Genomic DNA, 24,303 nt, shown 5'->3' on the forward strand with positions numbered 1-24,303 from the left:
TAGTATCCTTTGACCCATGGATTAAGGCCTAGTCAAGAGTACCTTGTGGTGTGATAACACCTTGGCTACCGTTTATTCTAAGGTGACCCTTGAAACCATGCAACCATCCATCATCCATATTCTACCACATTTTTGTCATCGAAGGGAATGGGCACAAAAATTGTTCAAAATTTGAGTTCAACAAATGAAAAGAAAAGAAAAAGTTTGCAATTGTATAAAACGAAAAGAGGAGTAACAAAAATGAAAACTCCTAAAGCTTCAAAAATAAGCACCCTGACTACAAATGGGGTACCTTTGAAAATGTTCAAAAGAAAATGCAAAAAGTTGAAAAATTGTCAAGTGTTGAAAATGGCAAACGTCAAAAGAAATGGCAAAGAAATGTTCTCAAAATGTCAAATGCCACAAGAAATTGGGGGGAAAAAACAACAACAAAAAGCAAACTCCCATATGAAACTTAAATTCTATTGATCCCTTTTCCATCGTATCCACTTTTGTTCATGGTAGAGAGGGGATGACCCTTCTTCTTGTCTAGGCAAGAAGAGGAATTTCGCGATCCTCCATTGTTTCTAACACCATAGAGAGTCTACTCTTGATGAAAGCATTTAACGATTGAGGACAAAGGTACCCTAGCTTGACACAACTTGGAGGTGATTTATTGGTATCCTTCTAGGCTTAGTAGTTTGAAGAAACCATATCTATGATGGAATGTGTACCCTTAGATTGCTTCCCTTGTTGATAATTTCCACCACTTAGATGAGGAAAGTGGCTATTTATTTTTGTAGATACATCCATTACTTGTTTTGTGTGCTTTAATGCTTGGATATATCGCCATTTTCGCAAGCCCCACATTGCCTTGCAAGAAGGCATCCTACCTCATGGTTGTCTTGTTGTGAGTTGAAGGGGCGGAGTGAGACCCGATAATTGTCTCACATTGGCTATATTAGTAGGTTAGTTTGAATAAGGGTCCTAGTTTTTGTCACCCCTTTACTCGGGACGAGCAAAGGTTCGGTTTGGGGATATTTGATGTGACTCATATGTGAGCATATTTAGTCCTCGAATTAGGCTCGTTCCTATGCTTTTTAGTGCATAATTGGGTCATTTACTATCTTTAGTTCCCCGTTTTGCATATTCTTTGAGGTTTTGTTCCCTTGGTAGGAAAGGAGTGCAAACCTTGCATTTTCATGGCAAAATGGAGCTAAATTGATCAAATTAAATGACCAAGCATCAAAGGGAAGACAATGCTAGAAGGCCTATGTAGGAAATAAAGTAGCTTGGGCAATGATGAAAGGATCCGTGCATCTCCAACAAGATCCCCGAGGATTGTTGAGGAAAGAAAAGAAGAGAAGTGACTGTGAAGGAATCCGAGCGTCTCCCTGCCCAGGACGAGCGTCGCCCTATTACAATCCGAGCGTCCCGATGCCAAGACGCTCGTCTTGAGGCCAAATAATCTGAGCGTCCCTCCCACAATCCGCTCGGATCCCCATGCAGAACCAACCGTCTTTGCTGCCAAGACGCTCGGGACGAGCAGATCTTCTGGAGACCACCAAAACGGAGATGAACATCTCCTTGGAGAGGAGCACTTCCTCAACTTTTCTTAAGGGTCTTAATAGTCATTTAAGCCCTTAGTAACCCTAATCTTTGTACCTAATCTATAGTATAAATACCCCATTATACTACCTAGATTAGCATGTCATCTTAATAGGATCCTAATCAAGTCCTAATACTCTCTTAATCTTGTAATCAATTCTTAATTTAGAATTAATACAAATCTCATTTCTTAATCATTCCTTAATTTCTCTATTGTTCATCATTTATTTTGGTTAATTAGAAGATTATTTGGGTTTATTTGGAGGATTGACAACCTTCCATCAATCATCAAGTACTTCTATTATTCTTTGCTTTATTATTTGGAATCATCTTTATAGGTATAATTCTCTCTTAATCCTTTTTAATTATTGTTAATCATCTTCATTTGTTCATCATGTTTTGCCTTGCTAGTATGATTGATAACCTTGTTAGCATGTTAAACTTGACAATGAGTGAGTAGTTTCCTTAACTAGGGTTTGTGACACCCCGCGATAAAGCGGAAAATATAACTAATAAATTAAAGCGGAAATTTGTGATATTTTGAAAACTTTTAAAATTTACTAGTTAAAGAATAGCACGCGGGTGCCACTAACGAAAAGAAACAAATACAACAATAAACAAATTTAGGTTATTACAACCCAAGTCTAGAAAACGGGGAAAAGATATCCCATGAATAAACATATAAAGTTGTTTCTAAACTAGCAACTAAGGTCCAAGGGTTTAGTTCTCGCTAGCCCACACGTCTTCCCCACGTAAGCATCTTCACCACCTGTCATTCATGTAAACATGAACGCCACAGTTAGTGGGGAGTAAGTCAAGGTTCTCACAGCCACAATATGTCGAAACGAACATAACAAAGAACATAAACAAACAATCATATTAGATAAGATATGAGTGAATCGAATAATAACTAAACATGGGATCATACGTGTTTAAACAAACAAGGATAAAAGAAATGATGGAATAAACAAGTAAGGCATAAGCAACAATAAATAAATGGAGGAGAAAGACAAGGAGACAGACACGACCGCTTAGCCACGAGCACGTATTTCAAGGAGATATGACCAAATCAACCATCCAAATAATGCAAGACATTTACTACTCTTAGACTATAATTTCCCCGGGTAGGACTACGATAATGATACGGTCCTAGTCTAAATCTGCAGATTCTCGGGTGTACATCCCGATTCGACGTGCGCCAGCACAGCACATACCCAAGACTCGACTACTAAGGAGACCGAGTACTCCAATCGCCAGAACAGCACGAAAGTGGCTGAAAGACTAAGATAAGACTCACTTGCCAGAACAGCACAAGTGGCCAAAAGCCGTACTTGCCAGAACATCACAAGTAGGCCAAAACCATACTTGCCAGAACAGCACAAGTAGGTCAAACCCGTGCTTGCCAGCACAGCACAAGCAGGGCAAAAAGTATGTCAAGCACATACGGTGGTAATACGGCATTTCTACAAGAATACGACTCTTACAAGTAATTATTTATAATAAACTTTTCATGCACATGGGATGGGATTATTAATGTCACACTCATACTTATGGCTTGCATCTCACCATAAGTACGGATGGGAACATCAGTCCCGACGATCATATCGCAACTAGAGGGCCTATGGCTCACCCCTAGTGTCCGATAGGACCAAGACTCTCACAACCGAACCATACAAGACATTATCAAGGGTATGACTCTTCACAAATAACTATTTAATAATAGATATCTCATACTTGTCTTATATTAATAAATATTCCATTTTATAATTTAACATGCCGGTTAAATAAAATAAATAAAATATAACAAAAAGTAATGAATAATTTACGTTATGTGAAAATTTACGGAATGCAAACAAAATCAATACATGTGACAAGGTGAGCCCAAACAAACCAAGAAATTGAGTCCAAAACAACCAAGAAATTGAGTCCAACCTGAATTTGAAACCGAGTCCAAAAGATACAATAATTCGAACCCAACATAGATTAATCATAGAAGAATTGCCAAGTATAAAAAACAAAAGAAAGAAGAACTACGGGAAGGACACATTTCCACCGTGACTACAACTCGACAAAACCGAGCCATGATAGCCACTGCTACCCACAACCAGCCCCGTAGCCACGGCCAAACACAACCCCACACGCCACCATTCAACCGCATAAATCAGCCCTCAATTCAGGGAGTAAAATGGTTCTAAATATGGTATAAAACAGGGCACCAGACAGTCCAAAACGAGGTTTTCAAAACGGGAAAAATAAGTACACATGAGACCACATTAATGCGAGGTAAAATAAGCGAGAACACCAGTCCACGGGGCTGATTTGTCCGTCCCAAAACAGGGACCAAAACAACCATACACGGTACAAAAAGGGAGTTCCAGCGGCTCTTTTTATCTAAAATCAAGACGTAAAATCGAGGGCAAGGCAAGACGGATCAAACACGCTTTCGATACAAGAAACCAGCACCAATGTCGTCCAATAATACTAAAAAAAAGGCAGAAATGGGAATGGCAGCAACTTACAAACACGGAGTGAGTAGTGAACTCGACAACTACCCCCATACCCGATTCCAGTCTGAAACGAGTCCAATACCTCCAATCAAGCGTGCAAAATGACCATTTTCAACACAAAATCAACCCCATTCATGAGATACATACAAAGACTCAAACTTTACGATAAATGAAGGTAAAAACGAGTAGGAAGGACGGATTCCCGACATTTTGTCGAGTAACCTATCACCGTTACCTTTAACCTCACGAATTTCCGAGTAAACTTCCAAAAGCATGAGCCTTTCTTCAGTCTTCAGCTTAAAAGAAGGAAAAACGAGTCGATTAAGACAAGAAACCGCGTTGTCATTTAAGACGGTATTTTCGAACTTTTACAAAATCAAGACTTTATTACCTTAAAAGGATGAGGAAGGAATGAGGAAGGTAATGGTACAAAAAAAATGGAATTTGGTTGAGAGATAATGGGGAAATCTGGGTTTTGAGATCGAAGAAAAAGGCGGAGCTGTGTTGTTGTTGCTGCTGCATTCTCGCTGTTCTCAGGAAGAAGGAGAAGAAAGAATAAAGAGGGGGTGGGGGTCACGGTCCTCAAACAACAACAACAACAAATAATAATAAAAATAATATCTAATAATAGTATATAATAATAATAATAATAATAATATATAATGATATAAAATGATAATATAAAAGTAGAGTGAAAAAGGTAGGTGAATGTGTTGTTGGTTTTTGGTTGGTCCGGATTAAAGTAGGGACAAAATGAAATGTGACGGTCTAATGTTAGACGGAAATTAAGACGAAGATTATTATTATTACTGTCACTATTATTATCCGACCAAAAATACGTATATATATATATATATATATATATATATATATATATATATATATATATATATATATATATATATATATATATTATATAAATCATGGCTTAAAGATATAATTTAATTGTACGTATTTTTATATAAACGAGCTTTTATATAATACTTTTATAAAAATCGTGTTTGACATAAATTAATTAAATTGAATAATTCCAAAATATTTAATAAAGTAATTCTAACGGTTTAATAAATTTTAAATGTCAAAATGGGAAATTCGCGGGTGTTACAGGGTTAATGGGGAATTAAGGGAAACCAACATGGGGATTGATTCATGCTTAATCTAATATGTTTTCATAATTAATTTGCTTGCTTGTTGTGATTTCAACTTATGCACATGTTATGTTTGATGAAATGCGAGCCTATGAATCCTTGCATTTTTTACCCATCACTTACTTTTTCAATGAGACTTGTAAGACATAAACCAACTCGAGTCTCATTAGACCATGCATATAGTTGGATAGGGAGGATTAAGTCGACTTGTAGGTGTTGTACAATCTAATCGATTCGGCTCCGGGATCCAAACCTTCTTAGGGATTGTAAGATATACACTAACTCGATCCCATCAATAATTGCTTGCATCTAATAGAAAATATGTTTGTATGATCAAATCCCATGAATCCCCTATGAACCCATGACACTCTAGTGCTTTAAATCAATTGTTTACATCTCGTTTTAATCATCTTGCTTGCTTTCATTACTTTATTTACATTGTTATTTAGTTTAGTTGATCTCCTACCTCAACCCAAATTGTGACACCCTTAGACACAACCATTTGCAATCGAAAATCCTACATCAATACCCGTCCCTTGGGATCCGACCTTTACTTACCTCTTTACTAAAAGTAGAGTAGTTTGTGAAGTTATAAATATTGTTTTGGTCTAGGTAACTCTTAACGACAAGTAACCGAAATCCATACACCGACCAAGCAACTACTATGATTCCCAATAACAATAATAATACATCAACTAATACAACAAATATTAATGAACCTCCTCCCACTACAAATGTTCATTCTCATACTAACTCTACTACTCTGCAACAATCTAGTCATATTCACCCTACTGACTTAATTACCTCCATCAAGAAAGTCTCATAGACCTAGACAACTTTCAAGTAAGCTGCAAGGGTTCATTTGTAAAGGTTTACCACCTTCTATTCTACAGACTGTTGAAATTGGTTCTGGTCCTGACATTCCTGAGCACACCAGAACAGACAACAGTCTAGTTGCAGCTGCAATTGATCTTGAAGGGTACACTGGTGAATTTCAACAATCTTTTCGACATACTCTGTCTCTGTTTGAGCCCTTCACTTATGCTCAAGCTAAAGATGATCCACATTGGCAAGTGGCCATGAATAAGGAACTGCTAGCCCTTGAAGCTAATGAAACCTGGATACTAACACCCCTCCCTCCAGGACAGAAAGCCATCGGTGCCAAATGGGTTTTTAAGATCAAGTTCAATCCCAATGGCACTGTAGAACGTTACAAAGCCAGACTTGTGGCCAAGGGCTATAACCAAGTCGAAGGGAAAGATTAAAAGCATACTTTTAGCCCTGTTGCCAAGCTCACCACAGTTCGAATTATTATTGCCTTGGCAGCTGTCAGAGGGTGGCAATTACACCAACTAGACATCAACAATGCCTTTCTTCATGGGTTCTTAGAGGAAGAAGTTTACATAAATAAACCAGAAGGCTACACTGCTGGCAATGCAAATGATGTCTTCCTATTAAACAGGTCCTTGTATGGACTAAAGCAAGCCTCACGACAGTGGAACGTAGAGTTATCAAAATTCTTGGCCAAGCACGGTTTTATTCAAGCCAAATCCGACTATTCATTATTCACCAAAGGTGATGATCAAGGGAGCTTCACTGTCATTGTGGTTTATGTGGACGACCTCTTAATTACTGGCAACAATGAATCTCACATCTCCAGCATCAAGAATCTTCTTGATAAAGCATTTACAATTAAGGATTTGGGAGCTTTGAGATACTTTTTGGGTATTGAGGTAGCAAGATCTTCTTCATGGATTCTCTTCAACCAACGCAAGTACATCTTCGATATACTCAGGGATAATCATATGGAGGACTGTTATTCAGCTAAATTTCCTTTACCACGAGGTTTGAGACTCAGTACAGATGAAGAGGACATCTTACAACAACCTGATGTGTATAGAAGAATCATTGGCCGTTTGTTATACCTTAATCTCACAAGATCTGATGTGTCTTATAGTGTACAACAATTAAGTCAGTTTCTGTCCCAACCACGTGTTCCTCATTTCCAAGCAGCACTTCATCTGATACGTTATCTCAAGGGCACTATAAATCTTGGCTTATTCTATCCTTCATCTGCTGATCTGAATATCACAAGTTACTGTGACGCTGACTGGGGTACCTGTGTTTATACAGGCCGTTCTTTAACTGGTTACTGCATCTTCTTAGGCTCTTCCCTAATCTCCTGGAAGACTAAAAAGCAAGCCACGGTCAGCAAATCCTCAGCTGAGTCTGAATATCGCAGCATGAGCCAGACTTCCAGTGAGTTGGTATGGATCACTGAACTTCTGAAAGAATTAAATGCTCCATTTCCCTACCTATCACATTGCATTGTGATAACAAAGCTGCGCAACATATCGCTGCCAATCTTGTATTCCACGAACAAACTAAACATCTGAAGCTTGATTGTCACTATATAAGAGAACGGATACAGGAAGGCCTTATCAAGACGGCACACACTCCAAGTCATTCCAAGATTGCTGATGTCTTCACCAAAGCTTTAGGCGAACAACAACATTTTCAATTTGTTTCCAAGTTGGGACTCCTTGACTCTTCGCCAAGTCCAACTTGAGGAGGGGATGTTGGAGATATATGGTTGAGGTTTAAGAAGCCTCTAAACCAGAGCATGACATCAGCCGTAACAGAATTATAACAAACAGTTGTAACAAACTTTTGTACAGCCTAACAACCTCATGTATATAAGGACATGTAAATATCTCAGTGAATTATTCATTCATAATAAAATCATCCTTTAATTTTGTTCGAGTGTTTGAGAGCTAAAGCTATAGAGACTCCATTAATGGAGGTTCATACTTTTATCAAATAAAGCTCATATTCTTTAACATAAAGCTCGGATACTTTATCACAAAACTCAGATTTTACACCGTACAACATATACAACTGGTTGTATAGTCCATAAATTGTAGGTTACTGCAGCAGGAGCTGATCAAGGGGGCACCAACAATCCTGACCCTAACTCAGGCCCCAGCCAACCTCAGCCTAAATCAGGCTCAACACAGGTCCCTAGGAGGTTCGCAAGGTCCAGCTATCAGTTGCCAACCTGGCTAGCTGATAGAACCTAAATTAAACCAGCACCACCCATCAAAATCCAGCGTTTACAAGCAAGTTAAGAATCTCACTTAGCATCAAATAATAAAGCAATGGTAGATGAAATGTCACTGTCATAGTTTCCTTATTTGATCAGACAATGACCAAGCCATGGATTCAAGGCCTTTGTAAAATATACTACAAAACAAAACCTTTTGCTGAAGTCAAAAGCAGCTGGGCGCTTTGAAATTATAGAGAAAGGCAAGCAACAAAGAACCTGCACCAGAACAGAACAAAGGGAGGACTGACAGCCAGAATTTCTCCTGTTTTTACCTATGCTTTACCTTAGTTGACACCTTTGTAATATATTAATTTATGTTGTGTAGTTCCTAGATGCATTGCTAGCCCTTGGATGAACAATTGTACTCAGAATGTAACCTAAAGCTAACCTATTTAAGGACTAAGCTTCTACTGATTTCAGCAGACTTTTGATGAATGAAAAATTAATCTTGAGAATTCTCTCAACCAAAAATCAACTTGTACTTTGCTGTAGTTGAGTCCAGGCTTGTTAATTAACTTGTGCATTGCTGTAGTTAATTGAACAAAGTCTGTTGGCATAATTAGATTAATCTTGTGCCTTGATGTGGATTAGTTCAATTGTGTTGTTTCAAGTTTGAGTCTTTAATCCTGTGCCAAGCTGTGGATTTGAGTCTTAAATTCATTGCTGTAGTTAATTGAACAAAGTCTGTTGGCATAATTAGATTAATCTTGTGCCTTGATGTGGATTAGTTCAATTGTGTTGTTTCAAGTTTGAGTCTTTAATCCTGTGCCAAGCTGTGGATTTGAGTCTTAAATTTGTTAAGCTATAATCTTTAGTCTCCTGTGAGTATTCTGTGGGGATTTCAGGTCATAGTTATGTTGGAGTATGTGTCCTCAACAATAGTGCGATCACATATTTAAATCTCATATTAAGAATACGTAAGGGATGATTCATTTATATAGTAAACTGATCAACATTTATCAGTAATGATCAGCTAACTAGAGTTAGACATTACTGTCATTTGACGGTGGCGATCAGTTGATCCCTTAAGGTCACACCTAAAGGATGATGCCCTTATCAATAAAGTTAATTAGTTGTATTTTGATACAAGTTAATTAATTCCTTAAATATGAACAATTTATATTTATGAGAGGAAATATGTATCTTATTGTAATGTGATTAAATAAGATTCGATTTAGTGAATTAATATGTTAATTCACTAAATTATGTTGAGGTTTTATAAATGTTTCGAGTTAGAGGTAATTAGTTATTTACATTTACAAGAGGTTGTAAATTTAACTAACTAGCTATTATGGGACCCATTATATATTGATATAATGATAAAATATTACTCAATAAGTTGAGTGAATATATGTTTATTAATTTGTCATATAATTGTTGTATGATCAAATTAATATTTAATTATGTAAGATAATTTAATATAAGGCTTATAAGCATTTGTGGGACAAATATTATAAGACAAAAATGGACCATAATAAGAGCATGACACCGGTTTTTGGGAGGAGATAGGACACTTGTCCTAACTCTTCTATTTTGTCTAAAAAGCTTATGACACACCTAAATCTAGCTAGCCTACAACCTCTACTAAAGCTTTTGCATGTGATAGATTTTGAGAAGACCAAAATGCTCTTAATAAGAGCACTTGGACGGTTCACAAGAAGAGCATGAGAGGATTTTTGTTCTTCTTATTTTTCACTCTACCATTACATGCAAACCTCTCTCTTATATTCATTTCATCTTTCTCTAAAACTTGAGAAATGATAATCTAAATTGTTCAATGATATTACTAATATTATTAGTGTAATATATGAGTATTAGTAATCAATTTTAAGGTAGACTACTAAATAAATATCTAGTTAATATTATTTAGTAGTGATAAGGGCTAATCTTGGGTGCAATCAAGAGGAGGATCTCTACATTGGGATTTTGGAGGATCATCCTAATACTCATCATAGCTCAAGAACAAGTGAAGGTAGGAGACCTTACTTGTGCCCATAAATCCGAAAATTACAATGTAAGGGACATTGTTTTTCTTATTAATCTCTTATTTTGTTATGCATGCACTAGATCTAAAGAACACAAATTAAGAAGTTAATTAGTTCACTATTAGAAGAGTCTAATGATAGGTATATGAACCTAACAAGTTATCCTTTACTCAATCAATTTCATAAGTCAATTCTTCCAGGTTAAACTGTCAGGATATTTGTTGGGCCTGATATTTTTACACCATGTTCAGGTAAGACTTTTACCCTGGCCTGACGATTAGGACAAAAACGCCAGGATAACTCAAGACTAGTACCAGGCAGAAGAGGGAAACAGTCAAGCAAGCAAATATTATTTGACCAAGTGGCCACCACCGACACAAACACTCGCCCTAAATAGCCCCTAAAATTAAAACCCGACACAAACACCACAAAACACACACTCATCTCCTTATACCACCAGTGGCCATCACCCTGGTCTCCCTTGATACACGGTGGTCTCACCACCAGCCACGACCCCTCACGACAACCCACGACTACCCAGAAACGACACACAACCTATATACTACACAAACACCCAAACAACCACCTCACTCGACAACCACCGTACCAACCACAACGGCTATCCACCCCAACACCACCAATAGGACCGCCCACCGCCGACATAACCAACCACCCATGTCCCAGGTCAAGTCGACAACTATACAAGGTACAACCTACGTCTTAGTAGCTCACGACATCCCCCTTTTAGACGCCCAATCCGCCACCCACGGTGGTCAATAATGGTCAAGGTTGGTCTTAATAGAGTCACGACGGTCAAGGGTAGCTACTAAGGTCAACGTCGCTGTTCATGGTGGTCTATACGGTGTATAAACAATAACTTAAATTATTAAGATGATATAAACAAAAATTACGACGATCTTTACCTTTTATCGCTAATTGCTCCTTCCGTCTCCGTCTTCTATCTTTGTGAATTATTTTTCAGATATCTTAGTATTTATAGTATAGGTTTAGAGAGTATATGAGGCCAATTAGGAAACTATTGCCTTATTCTAATTATTATAGGAATTACCAATATTCTTCTTCTTCTTCTTCTTCTTCTTCTTCTTCTTCTTCTTCTTCTTCTTCTTCTTCTTCTTCTTCTTCTTCTTCTTCTTCTTCTTCTTCTTCTTCTTCTTCTTCTTCTTCTTCTTCTTCTTCTTCTTCTTATTATTATTATTATTATTATTATTATTATTATTATTATTATTATTATTATTATTATTATTATTATTATTATTATTATTATTATTATTATTATTATTATTATGCGCGCAACTTTCATTAAAAGAAAAATAAAAGTTTACATGAAATTGGTGGGGAGCCGAGATACAATCCGGGCTCCCACACCCTTAGCAATAGCAAAACTAAGTCTAGTAAAAATGTAAGCGGCCACCCGAGCCCCCGCATCCTGAGATACCAAGAGTTTCGGATCCGCTTGAGCAAGGCAACAAAGATCCGAACCAAGCTCCCCAAGTGAAGAGAAAGAGAAAGGAAGGAAACCGTAACCCGCCACCGCGCACAAATCCCCATACTTAGCACACTTTCATTTGAGCAAAGATCGCCGACAACCCGCCAGGCACAAAATCCGCCATCCCGTCCGAGTCAAAGGAGAAGAACTGTCAAGTCAACGCACACATTATTATTATTATTATTATTATTATTATTATTATTATTATTATTATTATTATTATTATTATTATTATTATTATTATTATTATTATTATTATTATTATTATTATTATTATTATTATTATTATTATTATTATTATTATTATTATTATTATTATTATTATTATTATTATTATTATTATTATTATTATTATTATTATTATTATTATTATTATTATTATTATTATTATTATTATTATTATTATTATTATTATTATTATTATTATTATTATTATTATTATTATTATTATTATTATTATTATTATTATTATTATTATTATTATTATTATTATTATTATTATTATTATTATTATTATTATTATTATTATTATTATTATTATTATTATTATTATTATTATTATTATTATTATTATTATTATTATTATTATTATTATTATTATTATTATTATTATTATTATTATTATTATTATTATTATTATTATTATTATTATTATTATTATTATTATTATTATTATTATTATTATTATTATTATTATTATTATTATTATTATTATTATTATTATTATTATTATTATTATTATTATTATTATTATTATTATTATTATTATTATTATTATTATTATTATTATTATTATTATTATTATTATTATTATTATTATTATTATTATTATTATTATTATAATTATTATTATTATTATTATTATTATTATTATTATTATTATTATTAAATCCCGTTTCAAGTCCCGACCAATACTCATACTAGGCCTAATATAATCAGCTCACTTATCTATATTACACGGCCCAAGGCCTTATTACTAGCTAAGCCCAATTCCCGACTTGCTTACTTACTTTATTATTTTATTAACGTCTTATTTGCAATTATTATTATAAATGAAATTAATCAATTATTTAAATTACATAAAATTTTTTCATAAATTATTATTAAATTCCAGAGTATAACAGTCTTCTCCCCTTAAAATGAACTTCGTCCCGAAGTTCGCCCATACATACTATAACAACATCTATAAACATCCGCACAACTGAGTACCATTCCAACTTATGATAACACAATTATCAATTTACGATTATCAACTACACCAATCTTATCAAAAGATGTCACAATAATAAATTAATAACTCAAAACATTTGTAGTATCACATTCCTTCCCCCTAAAAATAAACTTCATCCCCGAAGTTCGGGATATCAAACAACAGGAACAAACAAACCATTTATTGTAACATCACAAAACATGTAATACACATTGTAACATAAGACAACTATTATTTTTAACACAACATCAATTGATGGATAAATGAATAACAACAATCTTCGATTTACCTCTAAATAGCAAAACCACATTATATAGTATATTCGAATTAATCTTTATTTAAACCTTAACTACCTTACTGAACCACTGGCGAATACATTGCCTGGATAAATAATAATCTATAACAAAAGATACGCATAATTATTTAGTAAATCTTTTCTTAGCTTATATGACCCTCCGAAGTCTATCCCCAAAACGAGCCCAATTATGCCTCCTAAGTTCAGGGTTAGATGCCTTTACTTGACCAAGATATATCATGTCTTGATCCAGCTCGTAATCTGAGGCTCTCTGCTGACGAGGCTGAAGTCTATCATTATCATCGTCCAAAGGTCCAGTCCACATGATGTTTACTTCCTCCTCCTAATCATCGCTAATCTCTACCACGTTTCACTCCTCCTTTCCCCAAGGAAAATACATGACTCCACCTCCTCATTACTACTCCCAGTGGTATGGATGACTTGTTCAGGTTTAAGGTTAGTGCTATGGTTATCTGCCCAACATACATATACTAAGTATTTCAATCTTTTTGAGACGGCTTCATATGTGAGAAGTGGAGGATAGATAGGTACATTATAGTATCTAAAGTTCTCTTCAATTCCTTGGGTGTGTGTAGTGTACTCAGTCATGTAACTTGCTCTAACTTCACCTAAGGGTCCAGAGAAAGGTAGAGTGGTAACCAAAGTATAGGCTCTAAGATAGGTGTCAGTTATGTACTTCCTATTCCATTGAGCTCCATAATCATCCATATGGATTCCAAAGCTTTGCAATGCTCGTTCAAATCTGAATCTGGGAACATGAATAGGTTTTCGGGGCAAGTAGTATGGTAAAGAAACATCCTAAGGAATATAAGGGAATAAGTTAGGGTACGGAAATCATATGCTACTGTTGTGCTATATGGGTATGCATATGGTTACTAGATGTATGCTTAACATGCATAGAAATGCTATAAGTATGCCAACTATTGGTTTAGTATAACGGTCACTTAAGGCAATGAGGTACTACCCACCCTTCCTTCATAATTTATTTAAATTTATTATTTGTTCATTTTAATTCTTACCAACGACGTCTAACTTAAACATGGATACAACTATTGTGAACATATATACAGGCTTAGGGCAACATATTCCGCATATCATTAGACATGTTATTCTACTTCACATAATTTACAACATCAAAATATTAATGTGCAAGAGATAAGAAACAAAACTTACATTTTTCAAGGATAAGAAAAACATGTTACAACTTCCAAAAATTATTATCAATAAATAACATAATTAATTCTTGAGCACTTATACTTTTTAGAAAATACAGAGAGTTAAAAATTCATGAGAGAAAGAATCAAGGTCAAATCTCATAAGATCAATTTATAATAAATTTTACAAATTATTTGGTCGAAACAGAAATTTTATAGCAACTTGTCCGAATCTTAGGTCAACTTGTAAAAATCACTATAAATTGTCCAAATATTATCTTGTAATGTGTCTTATCAATTTAGAAACATATACGAATCTTTTAAAAAGTGGAGTTGGAATCATACCTAAACAATAAGTAACTTTTAAATGACAAATTTTACAAACAGTGAACGAAAACATAGTTGTACAGGAATATTCTGACCACTGTCCACTAAACTATTTATTACTCCTAAACTGTATATTATTTAAGTATGAAACCAGTGTCATATGAAATCTAACTCACAAGTCTATCACACATAAAAATTACGTGCACAGTCATTAAACATGCAATAAATGGCAGCCAAAGCAATCGGGGTTAAAATTTCGAGAATTCAACCAAATCACATTCTTCACAATTTCACGCAATTTCCGTAGTACTTCACATGTTAATCATAATTACGCCTCCCACATACATGCCAACATAATTTTCTCATTTCCACATGCCTATACCAATGCTTAAAATCATATCACATCCCCTCTCCTTAAAAGCAAGGTTACGTCCCTGTAACCGCAGTCATCAATGAAAACAATACTCAAATAAGGCAAACAAAAATTCCTAAGATAAAATAAACGATATTCATTTTAAATTACCCGATACTGTAATATCTCTCAAGGTAACCGGTTCAAAACTAGAAGGGCCAGATCAAGGACGTCTCCCTAACCTAATAAGGGGCTCCTAAATAGTTTTTACCCGGGTTCATTTTATTAGACACATCCTAAATTCGTTATTATATTCATTGGTTAGGCCTGAGGATCGTTTTGCTCTGATTGTAACACCCCCATTTATTCAGGAGTCTTTAGCTAGACATCCCAAGTAGATGAGAGCGTTACCATCTCGGTTTCCCAAGGTAGTGAATAACAAAGTCCAACTCACCAAAATACTTTAAATAAAACCTTAGCGATTACATGATTATTACAAGCCAACCAACTAAAACTTAATATAAATTAAAGTACAAATCGCAACGGAAAGTAATAAAATGATTAGATAATCTATGTGTTCTAGACTTCTAGGTAGACTGGTCAAGTCCTCACGCATTCCCATAAGCTCCCAAGTCAGCTAATCTTTAGTACCTGTCAAACCTGCTCCCCATTATGGTTCATCAGAGGTGTTCACAAATACACAGTCAACCATGAGGTTGAGTAGAAATAAATACTAACAACAAGAACATACGATAAGCAATCCAATTCCATTCACATTGCACTACTCCCTTAACAACGTGCTCCTTTCCATGACTTAGCACACCTCCCTTAACAACGTGCTCAGATTACTTTGGTACCCCTCCCTTAACAACATACCGCCATTATGTAATAGTACCCCTCTCTCACAATGTACATATTACTATTCACCCCAGAGTACAAACCCCCTCAACAACGTAGATGTGACTGTAGCACGGCTTATCACAATTTCCACATACACAATCAACGATAACAATTAAATCACCTCATGACAATTATTAATAACAACCAACACAATGTAATTTAATTCTCCATTCTGAAGATACCCAGTATCTATCGAGTCTCCAACAAACACCCGATGATTATCGGACTACAACATGCTTAGGAATCGCGGCGTTTGATCGAGAGTTTTGTACAACTATACGTCGGAAAACTTAAAACGATTTCGAAAATAAAACATTTCAAAACTTTTCAAATGTACCTGGAGTGTTTATTGCATGACGACGGGGTCACAATGACACTAATTAGAGTCAAAACCGACACCGGACCAAAAATCGACTCAAAAATTAAAATCCCGGCTCCAACAACGAGTCAAACCGAGTCAAACACAAAAAACAAACTTTTAAAAGACTTCCAGGTGGAAAACCGAAAAAAAGAGAAAAAAAGAGGAAGAATAAAATCTTCCCTTTGGCTCTCATACACGGTTACAAAAAGGAAAAAGAGGAGATCATTTCTTCTCATTTCAATTTGACCTAATATTCTCTCATCAAAAACACAAAAAACCCTAAAATTAATTAGTGAATTTGGGGATCTCATTCTAGCAATTCGAGGGGCATTTCTCGGAGCATCTTGGGTGCAACGATTAGGCGAATATCATTTTGATATTGTTCTTAGGCCATTTTTGCTAGGACCAAAGGTTGTTTCTTAATCTTTTCTATTTTGTTTATGCAATTTCATTTATGACTAGTTTTCATAATCATAATTTCGTTATAATCCTAATAATATAAATGGAAGTATACCGATATTACCTACAAGTGGTATCAGAGCCAAGGCCACGAAATTATTTTTGATGATTTTCATAAATGGATTTGAACAAATTTGAAGAAAAAAAAAGGTGCAGCTGTTTTGAAAAAAAAACATTTCTGCCGATTTAATTTTTTTTTTCAGCCGAAGGTTTTTTGTTTTGTTTTTTTTGATTCCATTTGATTTATTCATATTATTGTTTTAATAGGTTAAGATGATAATATAATAAATTTGTAGATGTTTTGATTTAATAAGAATTAAATTGAAATGTAAATGGAATTGTTTTGATTAATGATGATTTTTGTTTTTGCTATATAGTTTTTGGCATACATGATTAAGTTGTTGTTTAAGATCATGATTCATTAATATTGATGATTATGTCAATCTTGTTCTAGTAGCAACTTTAAACAAACTTGTTCATTATTAATTGGGTTGTTTTCGAAAAAATTATGTTTTTTGATTTTAGGGCATAATGCCGCAAGAAAAATAGGGAAACTGTTTTTTTTTTTCCTTTGTTTTTTTGCCGAGTGAAAAGAGAAAAAAAACGTTCTGCTTTTTTTTTTTTTGGGACAATTGGCGAAATAAAAAAAAAAATTATGTTTTTGTTTCGGTTTTTGCAGAAATGCCGAGATAAAAAGGGTTTTTGTTTTTGTTTTTTTTTTTTTTGGTTTGCCGAGAAAAAAAAAACAAAAAGAAAAATTTGGGCATATATGCCGAGTGCAGCCGTGTATAACAAAAAAAAATATAATTTCTGTTTTTTTTTGTTTTGGCCAATGTTAATTATTATACATCATTCCTATATTTTGTATAATTGTTTGTTGTGAAACAGTTCATAATTTTTAGATACCTAATTATTTTAAAGAGGTTTAAAATAATGTTAGATTAATTCATATTACAAGATTAATATGTATTAAGATTAAAATTATTGTGAGTAATTGAGGAATTGTCACATAATTTGATCATTTAAATAGGTGGTTTGGATAAATTACTCTACATAATTAAGGAATTATGTCTTGAATGTTTAATTTATTAGTTGATGCATTTTTATTTAGTTGAATGTTTTGTTGAATTGTTCATTTACGTATTTTTGCAATCGGTTGTAATTTGTAATACCTAGTGTGGCCTTAGTCAAATTATGTTTTCGTAATGATGGAAACATAATTTTTAATGTAATTTTGAGATCTCGTATCTCCTTTATTTTCTTTAAGTATTATGGTTTTGAAATTAGAATGTAAATAGGTTTATTATGTAATTTTTTAAATTGTAATTTTGAGAAGACTAAAGATGGAGATTGGATTGCTCACTCCCGCTACATGGACCAAGATGGAACATCAAGACAAGCTTCTCGGGTCCAAGGATGGATTCCAAAGTTGTATTTATGTTCATTTTGGTAGATAGGCCACACTAGGACTTTATTTTTGTTTTACGTTTTACCATTCTTAATGCTTTTCACTCACATGATAGTTAGTGTGATACTGTCGTTTTGTACCAAAAATAAATACCTAAGTTACTACTAACAGAAGTCAGCGGTAAGTAGGGTCGATCTCCACAGGGAGGCTAAGTTGCTATCTATCTGTTTAATTCGGTCTGTAAGGGTGTCACAGGAATGGGGGTTGAATTGATTGTGAACTAACTAAACTACTGAAACTAAAGGCAAGAGAAGGGAATAAAAGAAATTAAAAATAAGAGAAAGGAAGTATGCTAGGAGTCGGTCTACCGTGGCAGCTATCAGATCTTATACTATCAGGAATACTAAGGCGATTAGACTATTGATAAGAAGAGCTATGGTCGTCACCTTTCGGTCCTTAAACCGCCCTAGAGCGTAAACAGCTTAACTTTCGCCCTCACTGCAATACCCTATTGTAATTAAGCAAGCCTTCCCTTCCAATCTTTCGATCTAGGTCGGGGTTAACTAAATTTATGGTCTCCTGCATGCATTCATTCGACCGGATAACAATTAAATTGCCTAATACAATTCCTATCGCAAGACTAATCTATATAAGTCAATTAAAACATCGCTACCACGGCTTCCCTAATCCTAACATACTACGGGGATTTAGCTAGACATGGAATAAATAAGAACAATAAATAAAGAAGGTGAGGGAATAATAAACATTGAATAAAAAGAGAGAAAGGAGAGAAGAAATTACTGATATAAATGATCCGGAAAATAAGAGCAAAGTAACAGTAACAAGCAACAGAGTATTAAGAGTTATTAGAGAGGAGAAGCCCCTAATTATGTCGACCTAACTCCTATTTATAAGAAAATAGGATTATTAACCTAATTGCGGAAAATAAAGCTTAAAAGCCCAGCCCATCAAGGATTGTTGCTCGATCGAGCACTTAAGGCTCTCGATCGAGTGATATTCCTTAGCATTCCTCTCGATCGAAGACTTATTTCCCTTTAATCACTCGATCGAGAAGAAGTAGCTCTCTATCGAGCAAATGGGCTCTCTATCGAATAGAAATAGTTCTCGATCGAGCACTTCTCAGCGCGTAATTCCTGCTTCGCGCACTGAACTTCAAACGGCTGCCATTTCTTCGTTACTTGGTCAAACAGGGTGATTCCAGTGGCATTGGAAAGCTAAAAGGACAAACTTTCATCTCCAATTGGAATCACCTGAATATATATTGTAGAACTCGAGATATGGCTCTTACAAGCAGGAACTAGCAAATTGAAGCACTCTCTTGGCTCGCCTAACTTCCTTACTCCAATGCGCATCTCAAAATAGCTACATTCCCGCTCCAAGTTCACTCTTCCTCCAAATGCATGCTAAAAGGACGGTGAAAAGGCTTGATTTCACTACTTTTGGGTTCATTCCTGCAAATAAGACAAAACAAACCAAAGTAGCATATTCGGGGCATTTCGTAGCATAAAACCACGATAAAAGCATAGAAATACGTGCATGAATTAGGCTAAAAAGACTATATAAAATGCACGTATCAAATCTCCCCAAACCAAACCTTTACTCGTCCTCGAGTAAACTAAAATGCAACTAAAGGAACGGGAAAGATAACTCAGAGCTAGCTACAAATGCCCACTTAAGCCAGTTTAATGCAAGCAAACTAACACTTATAGCAAATAGTCAAATGCAAACGAGTTATAGGATGTTTATAAATAAAGCTGAACCGTCGACCTTGCAAGACCTTTAACAATGGACTCTCACGGGTCACTCTTCTCTCATGAAGCAAAGGGTGAACATATATATATATATATATATATATATATATATATATATATATATATATATATATATATATATATATATATATATATATATATATATATATATATATATAAGATAGAAAGAAAAATAGTCGCTCACCTAGACTACGACCCACATAAACATGCATGCAACTAATATGATAGACAATTCTAACCACCGTACACACATTCCAACCAAACAAGGTCCTGTCACAGCCGAGGGCTTACAAAAATATGGTGAAGTGAGGCAATGGGTAAGAAAAGGCAAAACATTTATGGGAATGTGGAGGTATAGGTGATCAAGCTAGTACCTAAACAGAACCATATGAGACATATCCATTTCCAACTCAATTATAGAATAAAGCACATGCCCTTCATTTGGCATAAAACTCACCAAACCGAACCAAACATACTCCTCAAACGATATAAGATAGAACATAGGAGCAGAAACCGACTCATAATTAAACATCTTTTTTTTCCTTTCTTTTTCTTTTCTTTTCGGTTTTTTTTCTGATTTCTTTTTTTTTTCGTTTTCTTTTTTTTTTCAACTTCTTTTTCACGTTTTTTTTTTCTCATCAACCCCCTTTTCTTCATAAATTACCAACTCCAAATCAATATGATATGAGCCAAAATTTGATACAATGGACAATATACCGCAGAAAAATCTAAACTAGCTTGACAAGGCAGGCTAAATTTGGATGTAGCTAAGGGTCAAGTGTTGTGATTTGGCTAATGTGGAGTTTATGGGTAAAAATGAAAGAAAGGGAATTTGTAAGCACCTCCCTGCATGTGACACCAACCACTAACCCGAATGTATGCAGGCAAAAAAAAAGCAATTGAATTTCATATATGTGCAAATTAATGATACATGTTATGCAAGGAGTAACTACTCACAATCCTACATGAAACTGGTCATAAATGTCACCAGTTTATAAGGCTCTAAATCTTAGAAATTATAAGTAGGTTGCCAAAATTTCAGTCAAGTCTATTCGTTCAGCTAAATTAAACATTAACTCGTAGATATGCAATAAGACAGAGCTAAAAGATAACAGTTCAATGCAAGGCTTAAGCAAAAAGACAATCGCAGTGCAATTTCATCATTGAAATCTACCGTTCCGACTCAACCTATATGCTAAAATAAACATGAAAATTTTTGAATTTATTGAATTTTTTTGAATTTTTATGAAATAAATAACAATGCAAACAGAAAATTAAACGTGATAACTGAAATGCAGTAAAAACAACATGCAGACACAGATATGGATGCATAACCTCCCCAAACCAACCCGTACAATGCCCCCATTGTACCAAAACATGAAAAGGAAATGCAAACTGAAGGAGAAAGAGAGTAAATGCGGAGAACTCACAAGATAGCGCGAATAAAGGGGACCTCCCCAAACCGACCATGAAATGGGAGGTTGCTAAGGGCCCGGAAAACCGTCTCAGGAAGCTAATCCAAGTCAAATACACTCGGTATCCGTCCAACAGTGGTCGATCGAGTGAGTGGGCATCCAAGAACAGCTCGATCGAGAAGAAACTAGGTCGATCGAGTGGTTTCTTACTTTGCAGATGCTCGATCGAGTGGAAATTCTGCTCGATCGAAAGGAGTTCTCAGCAAAAGTGCTCGATCGAGTAGAGAAACTACTCGATCGAGTAATTCTCAGCGAGTACCTGCAAAACGCAATGAAAAACAGCCGCAAACTAACAAGACAAGCATACTGAGATAGTCTATGGTATAAAAACCATTTATTACAACTAAAATTGAAATAAAAAGCAAAATAAAATCGCCGGGTTGCCTCCCGGGTAGCGCTAGCTTCAGTCAGGTCCCAGCTCGACCTTCTTTTCTTCGAGCCTCTATAATTAATCATAATCAAAACAGCTCAAAGCGCGCAGCATTAAATCATAAACCTGCGCATGTGCTACACAAAAGCATAAGTAGCACAAAAGTGGATTACAGAAATAGGAAATAAAAATATGTAAACATTTAAGTCTAACAAATTTCCTATGGGCGCTCCTAAATTTATCCACAAAATAAAGGAGCGAGGGAGCAATTGACGATAATTTAGGGCTCCAATTCAGGTTAACGATTTTAAAATGACAAGGATGGTGAGAAATTGCTAATTTATGCGTCCACATATGAGGGGGTATAGCTTTGAAAAAGGAAGCATGAATAAGACGAGGCAAATTACAAACAATAATGAAATTACCGTTTACTACCTCAGGTTGATCACTCTTAATGACGGAATCATAGATAAAAGAATTCATTACCTCTTCCGTGCTAGGAGTAATTACCGACTCAGCTGTCCTTTTGTCGCCCTCAGTGGAACCCGTCCCGTAAATCTCAGCCTCAAGCGCATCTAACTCGGCTTTGAATAAGGGGGATTCACCATAACCGTTATCATCGTCAAAATCGTCATCAAAATCAAGCCCAAATGACGAACCAAAGCTCCCAAGGGCCAGACTACTCGATCGAGAAGAATTGTCATTCGATCGACCAGTTTCCTCCTGCGTGCCACTCGATCGAGTAGAAATTCCACTCGATCGAGCACCTTCTCCGGGAAAATCACTCGATCGACCAATAATTGTCACTCGATCGAGTGATTCCTCCTGTACAGCGCTGAAATCCTCGTGTGGGGCAGTGAAATATGATAGAAACTCGTCGTCTGAGTCATAGAGATCATCCTCAGCATTGGGTAACACGGTTTTCTCAGGGGAGAAATGTAACACCCCCTCATACCAAGGTGCCTTACCAGGACCACCCTACCATGAGAGTACGTTACCATCTCGGTTGCCCGAGGTTAGTACATATCAAAAGCGTCTGAACTGAGCACATTTATTAAAGTAATATAAAAAGCGAAGTTTACAATATCCGAAACCAAATACTGTTTAATGAATTACAACTTCAAAGTCTTAATAATAAAAGAAAACTCGCTAAGAACTCAGACAGTGATGCTATGACTCGTGGTGGCAATTCTCCCAAGATGATCCCCAAGCTCTCACTAGCAAAACCTGTCAAGCCTGCTCACCATCCCCGAATGGATCACCGCAGATTCCACAAACAACAACGGGGTCAGTATTATGCAACAAACAAGACAAACAAATGCAATACTCGTCTGATCATCATCAACTCCCAATCACCCTGTCTCACATAGTAACCGACTACACACTAAAGTGTGTAGCCCTGCCAGATTACCCATCGCAACAAGTAATCCTCGCCGCCGGTGGGTGACCTGCCGATCCCACCTAGTCCAACTCCTCACGAGCGACAACGATCCCCGTCCCTTAATGTGCACATCCCCTCCCGTGGCGGGTTCCACGGAGGGCGAACTAGGGTGTGAAGCCACTCCCGCAAGTGACTCCACCATAATCACAATCACATGACATTCTCGTCATCTCAATCCCCTCACACCAACTTTGTCACAACAATCTCCATATTACGATGATCAACGGACAACGATAAATACAACAACATGTCATGTAAAGCACGAAGGCGAGTAGGGAAACCCTACCTTAGCAATCACAAGCAGTAAGCAACACGGACAATAAAAAGGCTCCTCTACGAAGTCTTCTCCTATACAATGATCATACAACACAATTACACTTTGTACAATTCCCAACATCCCCTTCCATATAAATGTATAGCAATCCGAAACGATGCAATAATTACAAAGATGTACTTACCAACAGTGCAACAAGAACTTATACGCTAGAATCACCGCAATTATCCACACAAAGATGCTACGAAATGCTCAAAGGAATGATTAGGGAATGATTTGGGTATGATTAGGGTAACGTAGAAATGATAATTTGTGAAAAGTGATATTAGAAAGCGACGCGGAAATATAAAATACCCTAATCACTCCTTAATCAAACCGTCGAAATATAACTTCGCCAAACCGGACACTCGGTCGAGTGCAACAACACTCGGCCGAGTGTCCAATACTCGGTCGAGTATTCGCTATACTCGGCCGAGTATTCCTCAGCGAGAACCGAAATAACACGCACTAAGAGCACTACTCGGCCGAGTAGGCTCTACTCGGTCGAGTAGGCTCCAAAGAAGATCCGTAGTGTTACAATCTTTCCCCCTAAAAAGAACTTCGTCCCGAAGTTCACACTCTAC

At 35.8% G+C, this 24,303-nt stretch overlaps 1 protein-coding gene across 1 annotated transcript in view; it reads left to right on the top strand.

The window, feature by feature from the left end:
• Positions 1-4,052: 4,052 nt before the first annotated feature.
• LOC141613715 (uncharacterized) overlaps positions 4,053-24,303 on the top strand; it is a 41,673-nt gene continuing 21,422 nt past the window's right edge. Inside the window, exons 1-4 of the mRNA XM_074432460.1 lie at positions 4,053-4,115; positions 6,136-6,451; positions 6,569-7,509; positions 8,167-8,259. Coding sequence (XP_074288561.1) covers positions 4,053-4,115; positions 6,136-6,451; positions 6,569-7,509; positions 8,167-8,259 — 1,413 coding nt within the window. The remainder of the gene's footprint in view (positions 4,116-6,135; positions 6,452-6,568; positions 7,510-8,166; positions 8,260-24,303) is intronic.

The sequence above is a fragment of the Silene latifolia genome, chromosome 11 (assembly GCF_048544455.1).
Source record: "Silene latifolia isolate original U9 population chromosome 11, ASM4854445v1, whole genome shotgun sequence".
Lineage (NCBI taxonomy): Eukaryota > Viridiplantae > Streptophyta > Magnoliopsida > Caryophyllales > Caryophyllaceae > Silene > Silene latifolia.